The sequence below is a fragment of the Protopterus annectens genome, chromosome 1.part1, assembly GCF_019279795.1.
Source record: "Protopterus annectens isolate FY-2018-M chromosome 1.part1, PAN1.0, whole genome shotgun sequence".
NCBI classification, from domain to species: Eukaryota; Metazoa; Chordata; order Ceratodontiformes; family Protopteridae; genus Protopterus; species Protopterus annectens.
The window spans coordinates 354,538,639-354,560,958 of record NC_056726.1 but is presented as its reverse complement, the minus strand read 5'-3'; the positions used below and the strand labels follow the sequence as shown (position 1 = coordinate 354,560,958).

The 22,320-nt window shown below is 45.4% G+C and overlaps 1 protein-coding gene across 1 annotated transcript in view; it reads right to left on the bottom strand.

The window, feature by feature from the left end:
• The window catches only part of UBR4 (ubiquitin protein ligase E3 component n-recognin 4), a 3,959,899-nt gene that overhangs the window by 1,006,812 nt on the left and 2,930,767 nt on the right, over window positions 1-22,320 (bottom strand). Inside the window, 1 exon segment of the mRNA XM_044087073.1 lies at window positions 3,564-3,649. Within this exon segment, the coding sequence (XP_043943008.1) occupies window positions 3,564-3,649 (86 nt within the window).

Below are 22,320 nucleotides of genomic sequence, written 5' to 3'. Positions count from 1 at the left end.
AGAGACTGTAAAATAAAAACGGCCAAGTATTAATAAGGAAATGATACTGCAAAGTCTGGACTATAATATGGTGCAGTACTAACTACACAGGTTCACAGTTTATTAGTAAGCAGTTGAGCAGGCAGAACATTTGAAGCCTAGCCACTGCAATTCCCACTAGCTGCTATCTCTTTAAATAAAAGATCAAAAAGACAAACCAGGACAAACTTGTGGTTTCAGTACCCAGCAGTTTTAGAGCCTGATGAATTCTGCACTGGAAACAGAATACTACTTCAGCTATGTGCATGAGAATCTTGATGCTGCGTTAAGTGCAGCATTCTGTCAAACAGGTTAAGGACTGTATGGAACTGCAAGAAGTGGAGCATATAACCTTGTAAGGGATCCCAGGGGGTGGTGCCTGACGAGTACCATCAGCAACAACCAAGTGAGATGGTTGCTATAACATGTGATGCAAACTCCAGAGCAATGTGCATCACTTACACACAGTTACCAGGAATGCTTCCTCCCCTAGGAGCCATTTCTGTGGTGGTCCTATCCCTAGCAATGCCTTGGGCCTTAGTCTTGGCATGTACCATCACAGAACAGATCTTGCAACACACATAGTAGTGCCCTGTTCTAGCCACAGGCAGCACTGATATTCTCTACCACTCTGCAATGCCTGGTCCCAGAAAGGCTGATCAGATTTATCTTTATCCAGGATGCACATGCCATGTGTACCCAAGGCATTTAATAACACTTCACTGTCCTAGATGGTGAAGTTTTCCACCCAGTGCCGCTCTACTAGGCCAGTGACAACATGAATACACGTTCATTGTGTGTCTAAACTGTCCTTAGCTGACTCCCATGTCGCAGCACTGCCCACCTACCTCCATTTGGTGATCACTTACCTAACTGCTGTGATCTCCACTGCCCTGTCCTATACTGACAGCAGCAATGGACATGCTACTACTGCTCATCTTCCTGCTGCATTTCACATAAGGCTTTGCACATCATATGCTTCTCCCTCCCTTTATGAGCACAGCCATGCCATGACCTATGTACAGTGGACCATGTCTCCTGCAGCATGTATTGCACACTGCACACACAATCAGAGTGTTGCACCCGACCAACAGGGTATTTTAACTGTCATGTCTTGTTGACATCTGCCACACCAACAGAACCATTTACCTGTCATGGTCAGTCCCACAGCTAAACAGTTACTGTCAAGCTCATGTTATACTACTCACCATCACTTACTGCTTCCTTTGTCCCTTTCACTGTCAGCCAACACTGGAATTCAATACAATGCAGAGGTACATTACCAAATGTCTTGTCTTTCACTATACCTATCATCACAATTTAATATATTCTTTAATGAAGTTCTGCTCCAGAATTGCTGATCTTAACTCTGTCTTCTGCAACAGACTACACCTTTTATACAGTTAAAGTGGATCTTGCAGAATGGCAATTATAATAAAGAGGTATGTAAGCAACATGTCCCGGAATCTCTGCCATAAACCACTCGGCTATCACAACCGGGCAAATGCTAACATGCTTGTCCCTGCCTATCTTGAGGCTAATGAGACAGATGCATGATGTATTCACACACACACAGCCCGCAAAGTCCATATCACTGCAAACCTATGCTAGCATTGCACTTGTTAGTGCACTACTGTTACTCAACAATGTGGGTCATGTAAAGTCCAAACATGGAGCCATGTGCACAGGGCTATCATTCTGTTACTTCAGGTGCTGGTTTCAGCAGAACTCCTGCCTAGTACAGCCAGAAGACAAATTTCTGTAACTGCTACACAGACACCATCAGAACTCCTTATCAGACCTCTACAATGGCCCATTATATAAGGTTGATGGCGGCACCATTTTTCCAAAATGCTGAGTGATGTTTCTGGCAAGCAGTGTAAGTATTGCTATAACAATGTATAATGGCAGTACTCTGACCTGCTTCAACAGTGGGAGGCAGATGTTAGGAAAAATGTGCAGACCTTGTAATTGTAAGACCTACATATATATCCATCTTTACAGATATCTATGGTTATTCTTTCCTTGCTTTCATTTGACAGGTTCACAGTGTACTCAACTATTTTCCTTAGCAGCCGATGAGAGAAATTTCAACAGGCAAGTCTGTCTCAGGAATGCTAAAATATTCTCCAGGCATCAGGATACATATGTTATGCTAACATCTGGACTGTACAACTCTAATTACACATGTGTTCTACAGACAGAATTGAAGGTTTAATTTATTCTCTTTTGTTCTCTCGTCTTTCTACTGGTCCAGATTTGGTACAGGTTGAGGTGCAGAGGTGGGCAACTGGATCTATGCCAATTGATACTTGGTACTGTGTCATCAGGCATGTCTCTCTCAAAGGGAGTGTAGGTCACCCTGTTGAAGGCACTCTGGAGGGCTCCACTGGTCACCACTGTGTTCACCTCTTAGAAGAACATTACAGGATCTTCCTCACTCTTCCTAAGAGTGGGCTGGAAGGCTCTATTTTGGACATTCAGTCTCAGGTAGGGTGGCTGGTTGTGTTCAACCTGAATCTGCAGTTGTACCCTTCAGAACCTCTTAGTGCAACTGGTAGAGTTGAGCAACAAGACTGCCCTGATTACTGGAGGTGAAGCCTACCACTGATATCAGCCACATAAATGACTGATGTCTGGAAGGACTCTCCTGTATCTGTACTGCCCTTGTACATTTGCATTTTATGTCTGTCTGCCCATGCTACCTTACCTACTTACTCTTTCCCACCCAAACTACTTGTTTCCCTTCCCAAGCTACCCTTCCTCAAATATATTAAATGGGTACCTGTCCTTAAAAGCACAGCCGGACATTCCTCACAGAGGTCCATGCTTGTGTTTCTCTGATTGCACTTTCTCCTTTTCTACTTTCACCATCTCTCCATTTCTTAACAATTTATATAAATACATTGGTATTATGCTTTGCCAGCCTTCTGCTGCCAGTGCCCAAGTTGTCATTATTTGCTGCTTAACTGTACGTTTGAATGTGCATGGCTTTGGGCATGCCATCATTCTGTCACATTGGTTACATAACTGCTCGCAGTACAGCCTCCTTTCCTACTGCTCAGTAGAACGACTGCTGCCAGTAATGCCACTGTTCTAATTTATTACGCAGCCCTGTTCTCAGAATAACTGTGCTGTACTGGTCCTACTACATACTTAAGCACTGCAGGGCTGCATCACGCTATGGGATCCTTGACAGACAGTGTTGTGCTGCTGAAAAGCAAATACTTCTGAATATGCCCCATTTATGACAAGAAAAGTTATAAAACAAGTGTTTTCAAACACGTCAATCTCAAAAGTGTATAAAAAAATAAGTCAAATAAAAATAAGCAAAAGCTGTAAAAATACATTACTATTACACCATTTTGGGGATGACATCAAAAATTATCTGCATTCAAAAAGCTCAGTGTCAGATACGCAAAAGCCACTTAACACTATGTCAGAACTTGCAAAAAACAATTTTCTGAACTATTACAGCATGTGCTTCACAGTATTAATCACAAGGTTGCCTTGCACCACAAACAGCTGCATCATATCAAACTCACTTGTAAATATTAGAGTTGGGATGGCTGGTAAGATTGTGGTTTTGTGTCCGCAGAATCTCCACTGCTTTCTGGGAATACTCTTTCAGCTAAAATACAAAATATATGTGTTACCATAAAATGCAATTAGAGCGTCTAACAAAATATGCACCATTTACCTGTGAATGCCTGACGATCACAGTACTACACCAAAAGCATTTTTTTTTTCCATACTATGAAAGCGAACAGCAAAGCCAGCACCATTTTTGTTATAAATCCACATCTGCTTGGCATTTTTTTTCTGACTGACAACTATCCCCTGCTGCTCTCATTATACATGTGTTCTCTGTGATTCAGCTGTCCCCCAAATCCTCTGCCAAAGTACAGAGTGAATGTTCACTAACATACAGATAAGTGGATGACTCTGTAGTGCTAACTGTCAAACAGGACTACGATCCACGTGACCTTAACTCAAAATTCAAGCTTTTGTGCTGGAGGTCATCTTGCCTTTTTGGAAGAATGGCTATGGCAATGCACCACTGTTAAATGGTACCTCATATATATCGGGTACATTCATAAGTGTCAATTCCGCCACTTGGACAATTTGTTTGTGAAATGCTATTGAGTCTTGAATGTTATTTCTGTTGACCTGAGTCAAAATGTCTGTGGTTGAATTTGCCTTTATGTGAAGACAGCACTTCAGCCACAATTGTGTGGCCAGTGGTAAGGTGACTGATACTGCAATGACTCTTATAAGATGCTTTAATTGTGAGGCTTACTACGTGATAACTGATTCCAGTCTGTGATACAGTGCTTGGATTTCTGTGTTGGGGTCCTATGTCCAACAGGAAAATGCTGTTATACTTGAAAGTGGAAAGAGTCCTTAAACAGCAGTGTGAAGTTCCGCAAAGTGAAACACTGCAGTGTTTGCATAAATTTTATAAGCAGTGTAACTTTCTGCTGCAACTGGTAAAAATTTTACTGCCATGCAATGCAATGGGTTATTGTAGTCAACAAGTTAAACGATTACGTGAGGGTTGATGACAGTTTTGGTCAACTGCTGATCTTTTCGCTGGAGGACAGGGCTAGTTCAACAAGAGCAGTCTGACAACTGAGCAATCTGACAATTGAGCATTAAGTCAGTTCTACCAACCAGCTTAATAATGCTGTAAAGCAGGGCTAAGTATAAGGAAGCACAGGTACAAACCTGCCACTGCTTTGACAGTGTGTGTGTGTGTGTGTGTACAGTTCAGCCACCAGGAGGGATACAGATAAAATCCAACTCAACTCACAAAGATGACAGTCCTCTAGTAGCCAGCTTTCCTTTCCCATTACTGCAGAGAAGGCAAGTAAAAAAAAGCAACGTATTAACAACTGATCAGAACCAAACAACCAGCACCATTTTTAACTCCAGCAATTTACCCCTTAACAAATATGGAGCATAAGGCCTATCCAATCTATTTACTTTTGTAAACCACCAGCCAATCATCTGGAAGGTGAGTAAGCACATGACACAGAAATTCTATCAGTTTGCAAGGCAAAGAAAAAAAAAAAAAAGAAGACAAGTCAGACACCATTCATAAAACATGCCAGCAGTAACCTGCCCACCAGTCCAAAGGACATCTAAGGCAGAAGGAAGGAGTACTTACACCAGCGTCTGAAAGAAAAAACCCACAGCAGCAGCAATGCCTCATATACAGCCTGCAAATGAACGAGAAAGATCCCACCCTAGAAGAACAGCACTAAGGAAAACGAAGTCAGGGAAAAGCAAAAGGCGCAGGTGAGGCCATGGGCGATGTTATCAAGATGTTGGTAGAGTTAGGGGAGAAAGAGCTCCTGAGGGTTCTCAATAGCAGAATGAAGAAAAAAGTATACCCCAGTTGATTGGAAAATAAGCATTCTAGAGCCATTGTATAAGAACAAAGGGAACATTCGCAACTGTGTGCAGTAAAGTGATATCAAAATCTCAGTCATACTGCATGAAAGCCCTGGAGATGGTGAAGGGAAATAAGACTTGTGACTTAAGCAAACAAAAAGCAACTGCTGAGCTTCAAACAGTTAATCTTCCAATGCTTCTGCTAGCCAAAAAGAGTTCAAATAGGCTATCAGATTTTCAAGCCTTTGCCTGAAACCTGTACTATGGCAATGGCAAAGAGATTGCACCACTTTAAGTAATAACTCCTGGGTGAAGCAATAAAGACAGGTCTGCTGCAGATCTAAAGCTAGTGATAAGGTACCCACATTAAGTCACAATTTTCTGACATTTCTAACAGAGACCAAGAATGCTCATAAAATGAAAACCAAGCAAAAGATCCAAACCTAAGAGTGTATGGAAAATACAGGACCACTCAAGAAAACAGCAGATGTTCAAAAACAGGTCTTAACACTTGGGTTTACTTATCTGAACTGTGCTATCTGGACATTAATTTTTTTCTTTAGCTGCCTTTTTTCTGTGAAGACATACTGGACTAGTGCCAACAAAGAAACATGCGTAAGCAGTACAAAATTACCCTACAGAAAAGAACTCTCATGTACCCTTCCACAATTCTTTGAAGCTACTCTCTCTTCCGAGGACTAACTTTAACAGACAATGCTATAAAGACCCAGTGTGCAGCACTGTACCAAATAACAGCCTAAATTCAGATGAACAAAAATAACTTAAATACATGAACCAACAGCCAACTACAAGTCAAAGGGATAACCAGCCAAAAACAAGAACCATAGAAAAACTTATCCCAAGCACATACCAACATCCACATTTAAGTAACACTGTTAAAAAAAAATTACACGCATTTGTCCATAAATTTCACCAGGACTTAATCAGAACAATTAATTTAAAATGTCAAATTATTTAAATATCTTTAAATCACTAACGTCATGCCTTTAATTGATTCTTAAAGCTGTAACACTATAACAGTTAAGCTACATTTTAACAAAATAAATATTAAATAGCAACATCTCACTTCAGAAATACAAAACTGCACTTAACTATTGAAGTAAAAAAAATATATAAAAAAAATATACTTCACATTTTCAACTGTCTCAACTTAAGGACATTGTCAATAGTGACAGTCTCATTCAACTCTTGGGGGGGGGGTGCCACTTTAGCTTTCAGAGTTCTAACTTCAACTTCTAGGGTCGCCCTCCCAAATCAAAATCCAGGACCCAGAATTTCAAATAATGCTCACAAAATTCAAATACGTGTCTAGCCAGGTATTACATACATTACCTTTTTTAAATGTCATATACATGTTTAGTACACCCATTATCTAAATGCGCTCTCAGTTTTATAAAGTAAAACCCTTAGCATTTTTGACAGTAACCCACATATATTTTTTTTAAACTACAATTGTCATAATCTTCTTCTTTCGGCTTTTCCCGGTTAGGGGTCGCCACAGTGGATTACCTGTCCGCTCATGATTGGCAGTGGAGTTTTACAGTGTCGAGTTGCCAGCCCAGCTCCCAACCTTCCACAGAAGGCACACACATGCACACACTCACACCTAGGGCCAATTTAGTGTCCAATCCACCTACAGCATATGTCATTAGGATGTGGGAGGAAACCGGAGCACCCGGAGGAAACCCACGCAACCACAGGGAGGACATGCAGACTCTGCACAGAAGGCACCCCAGCCGAGGATCGAACCGGAGAACCTCTTGCTGTGAGGCGGCAATGCTAACCACTGCACCACTGTGGCCGCCCCATAATCATTCCTATTAATCCATTAATTTCCATACATGTAAACCTTATCCTCCTTCCATAATGAACCTGCACTGCTTTTAAGTGCCACATTTATAACTGTGTTTTTTCTTGTCCCTATGATACCCCAAATTTAATGTTTGCTTTTCCAATATGTTTTTTATACTTCTTTTTATACAAAATCTTGGGTTCATTACTCAAAATTTGACACATTTCTTCATTCACTCGAAAAATGTTCCAATTATGACACAAAACTTTTTAAACTCCCTCCCCCCCAATTCTGATCCAAATTGTAAATCATGATAAATAACTTTAATGGGTAGCTTATCTTAGCTTTTTGAATGTAATTTAAGATTTCAAAACTGGTCCCTGATAGGGAAACAATTCCCCTCCTTTCTTTTATTGGTTACCTCATTTGAAACCTCATCAACTCAACCACTGGGGTACCCCCTTAATCAAGCACATTTCTCTTAACTTTCCAATTTCTTCTAACATGTTCTTGACCAAGTCTGTCTGAAAGTGAGTAAAGTGTGCCAATTAATTGAGTACCCTCAGCGAAAGTCACTGAGGAAAAGTGCGCTTCCCGAATCTGTCCATCGCTCTGGACTCTGTTCAGCAGATGGGCAGTGGAGCTCTGCTGGGTAAGCTCCTTCTTGGTAGCAGCTGCCACCACCACCATAGTGTCAACGGGAATACCTTTACTCCAGAAGGCAGAGTCTTCAGGAAGGGGGGGGGTGACAGTATCTTATCTGGGAGTTTAGGAACTGGTTCTATTGTGTCCGGCTCCTTCCAAGCCCGACTAGCGACCAAGTCATTAAGAGCATCCACTGGAAGGACTACCCAAAATATAGACGGCCCCATCCCAAAGGCCTCCAGGTATACAGAGTCCTGTGAAGAGGGGGTTTTGGAACTCCAGGCACCCTTCACCTTCAAAATCTCTAAAATGTCTGCGAAAGAGACATTGTCGGGTACTGCTTTGGACGAACCCTCTCCCTTATCATAATCTGTACGGTGAGATACTCCATAGGGGAGTCCATGTGCCTCCTTTTGCAGGTCCTCTTCCATGGACCCTCCTCCATGGGATTCTCAGGGGAGGAGCTGGAAGAGGAAGGAACCATCTCAGGTGGAGCAGACTGGAAGCCCTTCGAGACAGGCTAACCCTGGGCAGGAATGGTTGATCCAAGCCCTCAAAAGCCACAGGAGGAACACGGGATAGAGCAGTAGTTGAAGGGTCTGGCACTCTCTGGAAAGAGAACTCCTTTTTCCAATGCCTGAAAAGCAGAGGGTCCCACAGAATTACCACCAAACTCCCCCAGCGCCGAAGCTGCTGAAAAGACGGAAGCAGCCCACCAGATCCTCAACTTCCAGAAGGAGCCAGACATACACACAGTCAAGGGCTGAAGCTCCAAGGGGAAGAAATTCAGAGCAACAGAGCCAGCCCTCTCCCCTCGGATCCCGCCATGACATTCCAGATCCGGAACACACTCTAATTAGAGGATCTCAGAGCAGAGGCAGTCAAGGCAGCCGGAGTAGAAAAAGCAAAGGCCCTCTGATCCAACCCCAAATTCTTCAGGAGACTACTGTCCTGGGGCTCCGAAACCGAAAGTTGGATTAGAGAAGGAGAAAAGGTCGCAGGTTAGGCAGGCTCAGAGCCAAGACGGGATGAAGCAGGAAAACCTCACATCTGAATCTGGGCCATGATTATGAATTAACCATCCTGTCCATGTCCAGGTAAATGCTTCGAGAGGACCCAGAAGAAGCCAGAGATGAAAGACGAGACTGTTTAGGCGTTTGAAGGATCTTCGCTAGTTATGCAAGAGATACTGACACGACGGATCTCCCTGAAGATGGTGGATCCAGAGACTGACAGGTCCGACGAGGGCTACTTGGATCCAGAGGCTAAAATCCAATGGCACAGTGGAAGCAGTGGGCTCACTTGGAGCAGTAAGGTCGACTGGACCCAATGGAGCCAACAGAGGCCTCCGTGCGGTCAGATCTGATAACCTTGGCAGGAGGCTCCAAGGAAGCTCTCGGCTTTTTAGAGCTCTTTTTTTAGCTTTGGAGTAGTGCGAAAGTTTGAAGGGTGGTTGAGCCCCTGGTGAAACAGCAGTAGCAGGCAACAATCCTTTCAAACTAAGCTTGTTTCTTCTCTCTTGCAAGGGCTGAGAGTTAAATCTCTCACAGATGATGCAAGGACAGTTGAGGTGAACCGGCACTAGGCAGCAGACACAACAATCATGGGCATCCGAATGCAGAATCTTCCACTCGCACTAGAAGCACCTTTTAAAGCTAGATCGGTTTCTCCATACCTGACAGAACAAACAAACCAAACAAAACTTTTATAAAGCTAGGCTAATAACTAGAAAAGTAAAGATTTAATTTTTCTTTAAAAGGACAAAAAGTAGAAAGAAGGGCCAAAGCCTAGAAGAAAAAAGGCAGGAGATAAGGAGAGAAAAAACCCTAACACATCATGAAAACTACATGGGGGAGGAGGAAAAAAACACTGTAGAACACTAAAGAGAAGAAACACTAAGCAAGATATAAAAGTTAAAATAAAAAAAAAAAATGTTTAACTGAGCCTGGAAAATCGCTTTTGGGCACACAGGCGGCAAAACAAGATCTGGGGAGGTTGGGCAAGAGGAAAAGGATTATGGGTAGGGGAGGAGTTTGAACCTAGAAGTTCAAGTCTGTGGGAGGTGGCAGAGCCAGATCTAAGGTTCGGCTCTGAGACTCCTACCTGAAGCAGAATGATAAGGATAACATCAGATCTAAAAGTTTCCAAACTGAGTAATATCCTCTGTAAGCCACCTGGACAAAGTGGAGAGCAGAGGAATGACTGGTCATCACTTCTTCATAGTAAAAATTAACCAATTCAGAAAGGCAGTGAGCCTCTTCTCTTAAGCTATACACACCAGACTGACATCAGGCATAGAGGAGTTCTATAAATGCTCTGGATGTTGGATCAAAAATTCAGATGTTAATTTTGGAAGATCCTCACAGATAAAAAACATTACTGCAATAATGATCCCTATAATGAGCATGTAATGTTATACTAACAATTCTCAAACATAATATAATAATGGTATCACAGCTTTGAGGAAGATGGCGTCAGGTTCCAGAGTACTGCATCTAGTCTTATTTATCAAACAGAAGTTGTTGTATAAAAACAGATATGCAGCTTTTTCTTTTATTAAGGAAAAAGTTATCCAACAAGATTCTACGCTGGAACCAGACCTCTCATCTGTCCTTATTTTTATGGAAAGTTCCTATTTTCTGCCCTAATTTAGGCTCTATTTTTAGGTTTGATTTACCCCTCCACACAATTTTCTGAATCCCCTTATCACCTGTGATTTTTGAGGATATTTAGTAGACAGAACCAGGCTACACGAACAACATAACTACTGGTACCATTTTCTGAAGCAAAAAAAAAAACTGTGTGGGGTAGAATTTTAAGATAGAGTTCACTTAAACACATTTTACACACACTGAGAATGTGTTTATATTTTTCTATCTTTTCTGTCAAGTTTAATCATGTGTTTTGAGAAGTATCCCACATTCCTACTGGAAGTTGTCGAGTTATGTACTATTTAGTACTCAAAGTTTATTCTAATTAGATGTTCAGATTATTAGCTGATGCTCTATTTTTCAAGGCTTTGTTGCTATTTTAAATGTCTGCAGATTCTGGAACACTTTGTTTATAATCATTACAGGCAAGTTAAACAACTTACAGTTGCAATCAAAAATACTTACTTAAACCAGTAACATTAGCATAGAGCAGACCGGAGGGCCAATCGTGGACTAGAGCATCCCTGGGCGGCTCCCCTTAAGGAGAGATTAGAGTGAAATAATCTCTGCACTTCGCATTGAGGGGACTGGCAAAGAGGTCGCAGCAGGGAAGACCCCACCTGGAAAATATCTGAGCCGCCACTCGATCGTTCAGGGACCACTCGTGAGGCATCAGAATAGCTCTGCTCAGCCTGTCTGCAATCACGTTGGACCTCCCTGGAATGTGCGTTGCCACTAGAAAGCGCTGGGAAGCGATAGCCCAGTTCCACACTCTCATGGCTTCCCTGCAAAGGGGATAGGACTTGGTTCCCCCCTGTTTGTTCAGATACCAGACAACCGACATATTGTTGGAAAGAATTGCAATAGTTCCCTGGGGAAGAAAGCTGTGGAGTGCCTGCAATGCTAGAAGCACTGCTCTCATCTCCAGAACATTGATATGCAAGTGAGTCTCGTGATCTTGCCAAGTACCTTGAACCTACCTGCCCAGGTAATGCCCCCCCATCTGGGAGGCATCCGTGGTTACTGTGGCAATGGGGGACAGGGGGATGAACGATCTTCCTTGATTCAGATTGGAGGGTAGAAGCCACCAACGAAGATCTTGTCTACATCTCTCCGTAATGACAATCGGATGGGACAAGGGCAGATCCTGATATGACCACTGGGCCGAAAGGAGCCATTGAAGTATTCGCATGTGCAATCTGGCAAGAGGGACTAGAAGGATGGTAGCCGCCATTGTTCCCAGCAACTGCAGAACTGTTCTGGCTTGAGCTTTCTTGCTGGGCAAAAAAGCCATAACTTGAGCCTGTAACACCTTTATTCTGTCTAAGGGTAGGAATGCGCATATCTCTACAGAGTCTAGCTCTGCACCGATAAAGGCAACACGCTGTGATGGCAGCAATACAGATTTTGCCCAATTTAAGGTAATTCCTAACAGACGTCCCCATTTGAAGGTGGTTCTCATGGCTTGCAGAAGTAGATGCCTGGTGGGGGCGGTGAGGAGCCAGACGTCTAGATAAGGAAACACCTGGAATCCTAGACGTCTCAGGTGAGCCGTCACCACCGCCAAACATTTGGTAAACACCCTGGGGGCTGTGGTGAGACCAAAGGGCAGGGACCGGAATTGAAAGTGACTGGCTCCCAGCCGGAAGTGTAAATGATGCCTGGAGGCCTCGTTTATCTTGATGTGATAATAGGCGTCCTTGAGATCTATGGAGCACATCCATACTCCTTTCTCCAGCAAGGGGAGAATGGATTGTGACGTGACCATTCGGAACTTGGACTTTTTCACAAAGCGGTTTAAACGGCTGAGATCCAGAATGGGTCTCAAGTCCCCTGTTCTTTTCAGCACCAAAAATAACCTTGAGTAAGTTCCTGATCCGATCTGGACTGTGGGGACTGATTGGCTGGCTCCTTTTCTTATCAGCTTTGAGATTTCTAGTACTGCTTGACCCCGTTGACTGGGTGGAACGTCCGGGATTCTTTTTGACGGTGGGGGAGAACGGATGAAGGGAATGGTAGAACCTCCGGCAATGATTCGAAGCACTCATCGATCCTGAGTGATGGACTCCCAGGCCTGAAAGCGCTCTGTAAAACGACCCCCGACTGGCTCCGGAGACCCACAGTCGAGTAATCCCTCAGGGATGCTGGAAGGAGGAGACACAAAAGGATTCGCGGTTTCCTGTATAGCAGGGGCCTCCCCCACCTCTGGGGTGACGTCTTCCGGAGTAATTTCCCCCTCCTCTGCCTCTGGAGGCGGATTCACTCTGATGGGTGGGGGAAGACTATTGAGACTTTCTGAACCACATTTTCCCTCCCCTCTGAGCCTTGGGATAAGGTCTAGTGGGGAGAGAAAAACGGGCCCCAACGGCAGACAAAGTATTACCCTCCTGCTCACATCTCATGAGGGTGTCTTTCACTTTGGGTCCAAAAAGGGAGGACCCGTCGAAAGGGGCGTCCGTGAAAGAAGACTTGAAAGCCTCCTCAAAATGACACAAGCGCATCCAAGCTTGCCTCCTGAGGGCTACGCCTGAACTCGCTGCTCTACCCGCCCCCTCGGCTGCATAAGATATGAGCCTCATGGACGAGTTGACAATGGACGAAAGGGTAGACAGCTGGGCGTTAACAGACTGGGTCAACGCCTCAGGCACGTTACCCGCCAGGGTATCTCCCAACTCTTTAATGAGATCCCTTTGGAGCCTCGTAAAATGATACAAGTAATTCAGCGACCACAAAGTAAAGGTCGCTGAAGACAGGGTACGCTTCCCACACTTATCCATGCTCCTAGACTCCTTATTAGGAGGATGGATGGAAGTAGAAGCCTCTGCCATGTCCTGCTGAGTGGCAGACGCCACCACCATGGCATCTACGGGTACTCCCTTGGTCAAAAATTCTTTTCCAGGAGGCGCAGATCAGAACTTATTGGGGCGGCTAGGAACTGGCTCTACAGAGTCAGGGTGTTCCCACACCCTTCGACAAATAAGATCCAACAATTCATCGAAGGGTGGAGACACCCAAGAGGTGGAAGGCTGGGCTCCGAAGGCCTTGAGGAAGACCGACTCCTCCTCAGAAGGGTTTTTTGGATGGCCAGTCGCCCCGCTGTCTCAAGATTTCCAGGATGTCGGAGAACAAGACATCATTCGATCATGACTTGGGGGAGGGACCCTTCTGCATCATCGAGGTCGGTGTCCGAGGTGACAGACTCATCTGGGGAGTCTAGGTGCTTCCTCCTACACAGCTTCTTTCTGGGAGGCTCTTCAGGCACAGACTCTGAAGGGCCTTCAGAAAGCAGGGGACCACACATGGAGGTATCCTTAGTCCTTGGAGCCCCGCTGTCCAGAGATAGAGGGTCGCCAGAAACTCTAGTCGTAGTGTCTAGGGAGGGAGAAGCCGATTTGGGTGAAGTCACCAAGGACTTGGCCAGCGCGCTTCTCATAGCCTCGAAGGCGGGTCTACCTGAATCGGAGGAAGGGCCCGTCTCTGAAGCCATGACCGGAGTCGGGTTCCCCTAGCCGAAGCAACAAGGGGGAGACTCGGAACCGAAGTGAGTGGTCCCGATGTATCACCCTCTGGCCCAACTGAGGACCCCCGAGTACCGAAACCTGCAAAAGGAATAGAGAAGGTTGGCGCCAAGGCTGGAACCGAAAGACTGGTGGGGGGGGTCTCGGAACCGACCCAAGGACTTCACTCGACTCAGTACTCTCCGACAACATCAAGGGTGTCAGAGGAGGAAGAAATAGGACCGATACAATGGTGGGCTCTGGAGCCGACTGGGCTGGAGCCGAAAATAATTTAGATAACACTGGCGACTGTAGGAGTCTCTGGACCACGCTATCTACAACCGAATCAGATAATCTGGAGGACCTGGAGGAGATAGAAGGGGGTCGAGAAACCTTTCCCATCGGATACAAGACACGACTAGGAGAATGGCTCCAAGATGATCGGAGCTGAAGTAGGCTCTAGAAGCACCAAGACCTCCTTCGGCGCCGAAAGCTGTGGAACCTAAGAAGCCGGCACCAAAAAGGAAGGTATTAACTGCGGCTCCGAAACCAATGGAACCGAGCCAGTGGACCCTGCTGTCGACCCTGAATCCTGCGGCTCCAAGACTAATGGAGCCAAGGAAGGAGACACAGCTTTAGACCCCATAGCCAACGGCTCAGAGACCAGTGGAGCCGAGGAAGGGGACATCGACCTGGATCTTTTCTCCGGCGGCTCCGAAGAAGAGGACGGAGCCAGGGACTTCTTTTTGGACTTAGCCCTGGACTTTTCAGAGGGAGAAGAAACAGCTTCCTCAAAGGAGGGTTTAATTAAACCAGTCAGGATAAGTTTATTTTTTCTCTCATGCAAGACCCTCAAGGAGAAAGCATGACGGACACTGCAAGATTCTTGCAAGTGTTTGGTGCCAAGGCAGTATACGCAGATCGCGTGACCGTCTGTCAAAGACATCTTATAGCTACACCTTGCACATTTTTTTAAAACCGGATGGCTTATGTTCTTTATCTTTGGAAGACATAATACACCAGTCAAACACAAGTTAAACACTGGGGGGGGGCTCTAAGTTAAACGCCGAGACACAAGATAAAGCAAAGGCCCTCTAACTAAAACGACAAACAGAAGGATCACCACACAAGAAAACAATCCCACACAAACAACAATGTCAATTATCACAACGTAGCTATGAAAATAGCTTTTGAATACAAATTCTCCTACAGAAAACTGCTAAGAGATATGAAAAATTCACAAAAAGGGTACTTAGCCACAGTCAAGTTGAGACCACGTCGATACTCCACGAGTGGCAAACAAGATCTGGGGGTCTGGGCGTGGCACATCCTGGGATATAGGGTTGGCCCAGCCAATGAGAGACTTTGGGCTAGTCAGAACGGCCGAGTCGGAGCCGATTCGCGGCTCCGAGCCCATCAGTATTGAATGTAGGCAAGATAGGATCACACTACATACTTTGTTTATAATCATTACAGGCAAGTTAAACAACTTACAGTTGCAATCAAAAATACTTAAGCCAGTAACATTATCATATGCGCAACTACTGATGAAGCGCTCCACTGAATGCTCTACAATCACATCTGATGAAGCGCTGCTCTGAATGCTCTACAATCACATTTCTGTAAACAACAAGCATGGGCTAACAAACATTCACTGACAAATGTAATGAAAACAAAAATCATGCCTTTTCATTGATATAACCATGGATTACAAACCGAATAAGATAAAATAAAAACTATGTGGCAGGAAAACAAGTTATCACAGACTCATTATCTGGGACTGGATATTTTAAGTAGCTTGAATTTATTTTGATTTAAAAAAAAAACAGTTCTTGGGAAATTACCGGTACTCTACTTTGCTTCTCTGCTGAAGTTAGGAACTTGTTGGGATGAACGCCACTACAGTACGATTTCAAATGACTTATTACTGTGCCAATGACTACCACAGGAAGTCTGAAATGTTGTCAGACACAGCTAATGCTTTTTATAGCAAGCATCACTGTGAACTGTAAAATGCAACAGAAAATAAAGTTATGTACTTACCATAACGTTCCATCTGAGTAGTTAGACTTCATTCTTCTGCACATATGGGTATTCGGATCAGATTCGGATCCGAGCCGGCAAAACTTTTCAAGCATCAGCTCCGAGCTCCTCCCCTACCTATATTACATCACTTCCTCCTATCCAGCCCCAGATCGAGTTTGCTGTCACTAAATGGCAACATAACCACAATCCTAAACAGGATAAACCTGAAGAGTGAGGGGGATGGAGGGAGGGAAGGTGCAGAAGAATGAAGTCTAACTATTCAGATGGAACGTTATGGCAAGTACATAACTTTTTTATCTGAAGTAGTTAACTTCATTCTTTCTGCACATATGGGACAGAGTCCCCAGCTACTAGTATGCCTGGGAGGCCCTTATGGAACTATATTCCTGAGCACCACAGAGCCAAAGGATGCTCTTCCCCCTCTAGAAATAAGATCTAATTTATAATGAGAGATGAATGTATGCGAATTGGCCCAAGTCACTGCCGCACAGATATCATCTAACGGAACTCTTGACCAGAAAGCTGCAGAAGTGGCCATTGCCCTAGTGGAATGAGCCTTCAATACACCAGGAGGAGATAAACCTTTGTCCTTACAAACTTCTGCAATAAAAAGAGTGATCCACCCTGCTTTGCCAGGAAATGGTTTTGAAAGAGAGACAAACAACTGATCCGACTTCCGGAATGGTTTAGTCCTATGGAGGTAAAAACGAAGCTGTCTATGGACATCCAATAAATGAAGCTTATGTTCACCTCTATTTTGGAAATTTGGGAAGAAGACTGGCAAATTTATAGATTGATTAATATTGGCTGCTGAGGACACCTTGGGAAGAAAAGAAGGGTTCGTACGCAGCAAAACCCTATCCTTGTGGAAAACCAAATAGGGGGACAAGGAGGGTAAGGCCTGCAACTCTGAAACTTTTAGCTGAAGTGATGGCAACCAAGAATGCGGTCTTCCACGACAAAAACTTCATCGGAACTTTACTGGCTGGCTCAAAAGGGGGAGAGGTCAAAGCTTGAAGGACTAAAGTCAGATCGCAGGGGGCACTGTTTCTTTAACTGATGGTCGCAATAAAAAAGTGCCCTTCAGGAAAGCTTTACACAATTTGGCAGAAGCCAGGGCAATCTTATTTTCACCTACATGAAAATTAGGGATGGCAGCCAGTTGAACCTTGACAGTGGAAGCACTTGCGCCTGATAGAAAAAGATCGGCCAAAAAATCCAGTATGACCGGAATGGGGACTGTAAACGGGTTCTGATTGCGTTGAGAGGCCCAAATGCAGAAATGTCTCCACTTGCTATTGTAGAGTTTCCTAGTGGAGGCTTTAACAGAAGCTACCAGAATGTTCTTAACAGGGGATGAAAATCCGGGAGTCCTGATGATTATGGTTACTGGAGCAGCCATGCCGTCAGCTTGAGACTGTCCAGGTTGGGCAGGGGCATGCCCGACGGGTGAGAAATTAGATCTGGACATGGAACTACAGTCCATGGAGGAGCCAACAGGTGAGGCCATAGGAAGGGAAACCACACTTGGCGAGGCCAGAAGGGAGCTATAAGAATGACTTTGCACTGCAGCTGGCAAGTTCTCTGAAGGAACTTCCGAATAAGAAGTAATGGGGGATAAGCATACAGTAGCCTGGGAGGCCAAGCATGGACTAGAGCATCCCTCGGGACATTCCCCAGAGGGGGGATCAGAGCAAAGAAGTTGCTGCACTTCGTGTAGGAAGGAGATGCGAAGAGATTGCAGCAAGGTAGACCCCAAACAAGGAAGATTTTCTCTGCCACTGGATTGTTTCAGAGACCACTCCGAAGGCAGAAGGATTGCCCTGCTGAGACTGTCTGCTAGAATGTTGGAGCGTCCCGGGATATGCGTTGCTACGAGAAACCGGCTGGTGGATACGTCCCACTCCCAAACCCTCATAGCCTTGCGACAAAGGGGGGTAGGATCGGGTCCCTCCCCGTTTGTTTATATACGAGACTACAGACATGTTGTCTGATTGAATGGTTACCGTCCCCGGAGGTAGGACAGGGTGGAAGGCTCTCAACGCTAAAAGAACTGCCCTCATCTCCAGGACACTGATGTGTAGCTTGGTCTCTGGAAGGGACCACGTGCCTTGGACCATTCTTCTCAGGAAGTGACCCCCTCCACCCAAGCTGGGAGGCGTCCGTGGTCACTGTGGCTTGAGCCAGAGGGGCTAGAAAGCTGCGCCCCGCAAAAATGTCTGCTGATTGAAGCCACCACTGGAGTTATGTTCTGCAAGTCCGGTTGATTCGGATGTGGAAACTCATTGGGCGGTCTAGCCAGGACCAATGAACTGCTAGATTCCACTGAAGGACTCTCATGTGAAGACATGCAAAAGGGAGGATAGAGATTGGATATGATGTTTAACACCCAGCGGTCTGCAGTAATGGACTCCCATGCCGCTGGATGTAAGGAAAATCTTTCCCCGACTGCCTCCAGAGTAGAGCAGCCGGGCAACCCCTCAGGGTTGCTGTGTGGGTCTGTCGGAAAAAGGTTCCCTAGACCCGACGTTTCTGGGACCCCCTCTGCATCTGGGATGGCGTCAATCTTGTCCCCCTCTGCCTCTGGGGGACAAATATTCCTGAGTGTCACAAAAAGACTGATTTCCGGAACCACATCTTCTTTTGTCCCTTTTGGTTCCTGGAATAGGACCTCTGGGGGTTAGAGAAGCGTATTCCGACGGCTGACAAAGTCTTTCCGTCCTTCTCACTCTGGGTTAGTGTGTCACATACAGTCTTCCCAAAAAGGGATGATCCATCGAAAGGGGCGTTGATGGAAGATGCCTTAAAGGGGTCCGCAAATTGACACAGCCTGATTCAGGCATGTCGCCTCAAGGCAGCGCCTGTACCAGCAGCTCTAGCGGCTCCCTCCATAGTATGAGAGAGGAGACGCATAGAGTTATTAGTCACTGATTTCAGTGTAGTCAACTTCACAGTAAAGGACTGCTTGTCCTGCTGCGACAGAGACTCCGGGGGCAACTCAGTTAATTCCGATACAAGGTCTCACTGCAGTCGGATGACATGTGCCAAGTAATTCAGCGCACGGATAGAAAATGTCGCTGACTAGTACATGCGCTTCCCGAAACGATCCATCGACCTGGACTCCTTGTCTGGTGGATGAACCGAGGAACTCTCCTGTACCAGTTCCTTTTTTTTGGCTGCTGCAACCACCAAAGTGTCTACCGGGGCTCCCTTGGACCATGCCTGCATGTGTGACAGTGGGGAAAGAACTTTGTCTGGCCTTTTGGGTATAGGCTCTACAGTGACAGGATCCTTCCATGCCCTACTGGTGATAAGGTCCACCAAAGGAAGTAGATGGGCCCGCGCCAAAGGCCTCCAGGAATACAGACTCATCCGCAGAGGGTTTGGGGGCTGACCAACCTCCTCTTTGGCAGAGGATCTCCATAATGTCTCCGAACGAGACGTCCTCAATAGGTGATCTGGGGGAACCCTCTCCTTCATTCCAGTCCGTATCGGTGGTAATGGACTTGTGCTTACGAGGTTCCTCTCCAGTGGAACTCTCTGAAGAGGATTCGTAAGCCTCCGAGGGGAACAACCTGGGGTTGCTTTGGCACGGGCTGTCCCTGAGACAAGGTAATGGGAGCAGAATCCAAAATCAGAGGGTTCTGGGTAGGATCAGAGTAGGTGAGCTGTGGCCTCAACCCCTGGGAGAGAACCCTTTCCACTGCCCCAAATGCCGATGGAGAGCACACCTCCATAGCTCGTAAGGATGAGGCTCTCCCCGGATCCGAAGCAGGGATCGGAGCCGATGGCAGGGTAGTCTGGGCACCGAGGATGGTATCCGAAAGAGCAAGATCTCGACCCTCGGGTCAGACTCCCGGACTACGGCGCAGAGTCTCCTGGATCAGAGATCAGATCAGAGGAACTCAAGGTGACGGCCGGCGTCGAGGAAACGAGAACCATCGGTGCCAACCCAACAGCTATGAAAGGTCTCGGACCCGAGAACCCCGAAGCACTGGGTCAGATCGGGGAAGGAGAAATAAGGTGGAACATAGTTGTAGGAGGACCCTCTCCAATGAGAGAGGGCCCTGGTAAGACCCCCATCTGAATCTGGTTCTGGATGAACCTCATCAGCCTGTCCATATCAAGTTCGGAGACACTCCGAGTCGACCTGGAGGAAGCGACCGACTTGGGTCTTGGCCGGAACTGAGGGGAGTGCCTCGGCTCCAATGGCTCCATCGGCTCCGGCAAGAAACAGGAAGCGCGGAGCCGAGGACAACGAGACCTGGCTGCCTTTGAAGAGGGGATGGAGAAAAGACTCCCTGTCTGGTGATCTTTTTCTGGGCCTGTCCCTCTCTTTGTGGCGCTTCTCCTTCTCTCTTCTGTCCCTACATCTCTGGGACGAATCCGAAGTAGCAGGCCTGGCGGAAGGTTGAGTCCCTGCCTGCACAGTGTCACTGGCTGGGGAGGAAACAGAGGCAGACTCCAGGGCAGAAGCTGGTAGCAGACCTTTAGCCACAAGCTTAGCCCGACGATCTTTCAGTGCCCTAGGGTTAAAGCCTGAACAAATGTCGCAGGATGCAGACAGATGGGTGACCCCTAAACATAGAGCACACAGAGTGTGGCCATCAGCTAGTGAGAGCTTATGACCACACTCTGTGCATTTCTTAAAAAGAACCTTAGGCTGTTCAGCCATAGTGGAGAACAGTAAAAGCCCTAACGGCCCACACACACAACAAGGGATTGGGCCTAAGCAGAAAACCAGACTACAAAACAGTACTACACAAACACTTTTTTTTTTTTTAAACTAACACGACGACCAAACGTGAAGGAGGGAGGAAAACGGGAAAGGTATTCACACCCAACTACACTAAAGACCAAAAAAACCTTACCACCTTGCTTAGAGCTCTGAGACCACAATGCTGACTTATAGAGCGGCAAACGAGATCTGGGGCTAGATAGGAGGAAGTGATGTAATATAGGTAGGGGATGAGCTTGGAGCTGATGCTTGAAAAGTTTTGCAGGCTCGGATCCAACTACCCATATGTGCAAAAAGAATGAAGTTAACTACCACAGATTTATATTTATGCGACTGCGGTTTATTCAAAATATCTACACATAAGGCTCACCCATAAAGTGCTACCTCAGACTGTACTGTGAATGTATGTGTGTGTAATATGCAGAAAGAGGAAAAGGACAAATGCCAAAAATAAACCACAATGTTGTGTTTGCAGCTACTACTACTAGAAATATTTTTAAACTGATTCCCGTTACGTTAAACAACTGAAAAGAAAGTAAGGAAATATTTTGCTTGTGTGTCATTTCCATAATTGTATTTGTTACATTGAAAAGCACCACTCTGCCTATATCAGCTGCAAGACTAAAAATAAAAAGGAGAATTCTGATAACATTCACAGGTTAAGACGGTTTTTCAACAAGCTATAACCAAAAAGTGCAAAATTTGAGTAACAAAGTTATTTTAAAAAAAGTAAGATTAAGTATGATTAAGTACAACCATCAGGTGTCTGCAGTAGTGAGGAAATCATTCTATGTTCTGAAACCTATAAACAAATGTATGCCATCTAGGTCCAAGGAGTTTCTTTGTATTCGGCATTCCTGAGATAAGTCATGGAGTACAATGCCCCCTTTTAGTATGTACCTAGCCAGGCACATCCAACTGGAACGTTCAAAGTGGTTCTTCACTAAAAAAATATAGGTCATAAGTAACATGTCCTTATGCAGACAGCCTGAAGGCCCTATTCCTGTATTCTGCCTCTTACAAACTGCTGAGGGGAACATCTATGCTGAACATAGAAGGGACTGTCAGTCCCCATCCTAATGGGACTCCTGTATATCCATACCTGTAGGAGATGGATTAAAGAACTATCTGTGTAAGACAGGGTTATTCATACTCTGGAATCTCCTGGTGAAGAACCTTTGAGGCATGCCAACTGCTGCAAGTGCCAAAGTGGGCACTGTATTCAGTGATGGGTCTGATAAGGGCCAAGTACAGCGGTACTATTACTTCCCTGCACATGAATGCCATCTTGGCTACATGTTGGTTGAAGACAAATCACTGTGTACATATGCTGGCAGACCCCTATCAGGTCAATTCTTAGGGGTGTTTAATGAGTAATTTGTTTGGGTCAATGAATTCCCAAAGGGCATTATAATGCACTGCTTCGTGTTGAGTTTTAATCTATGGCTTTGATTAACCTGTGGCTTAATACCAGTCATTTGACTGTATTAGACCCTCTTTGTAGGATGCTGGTGT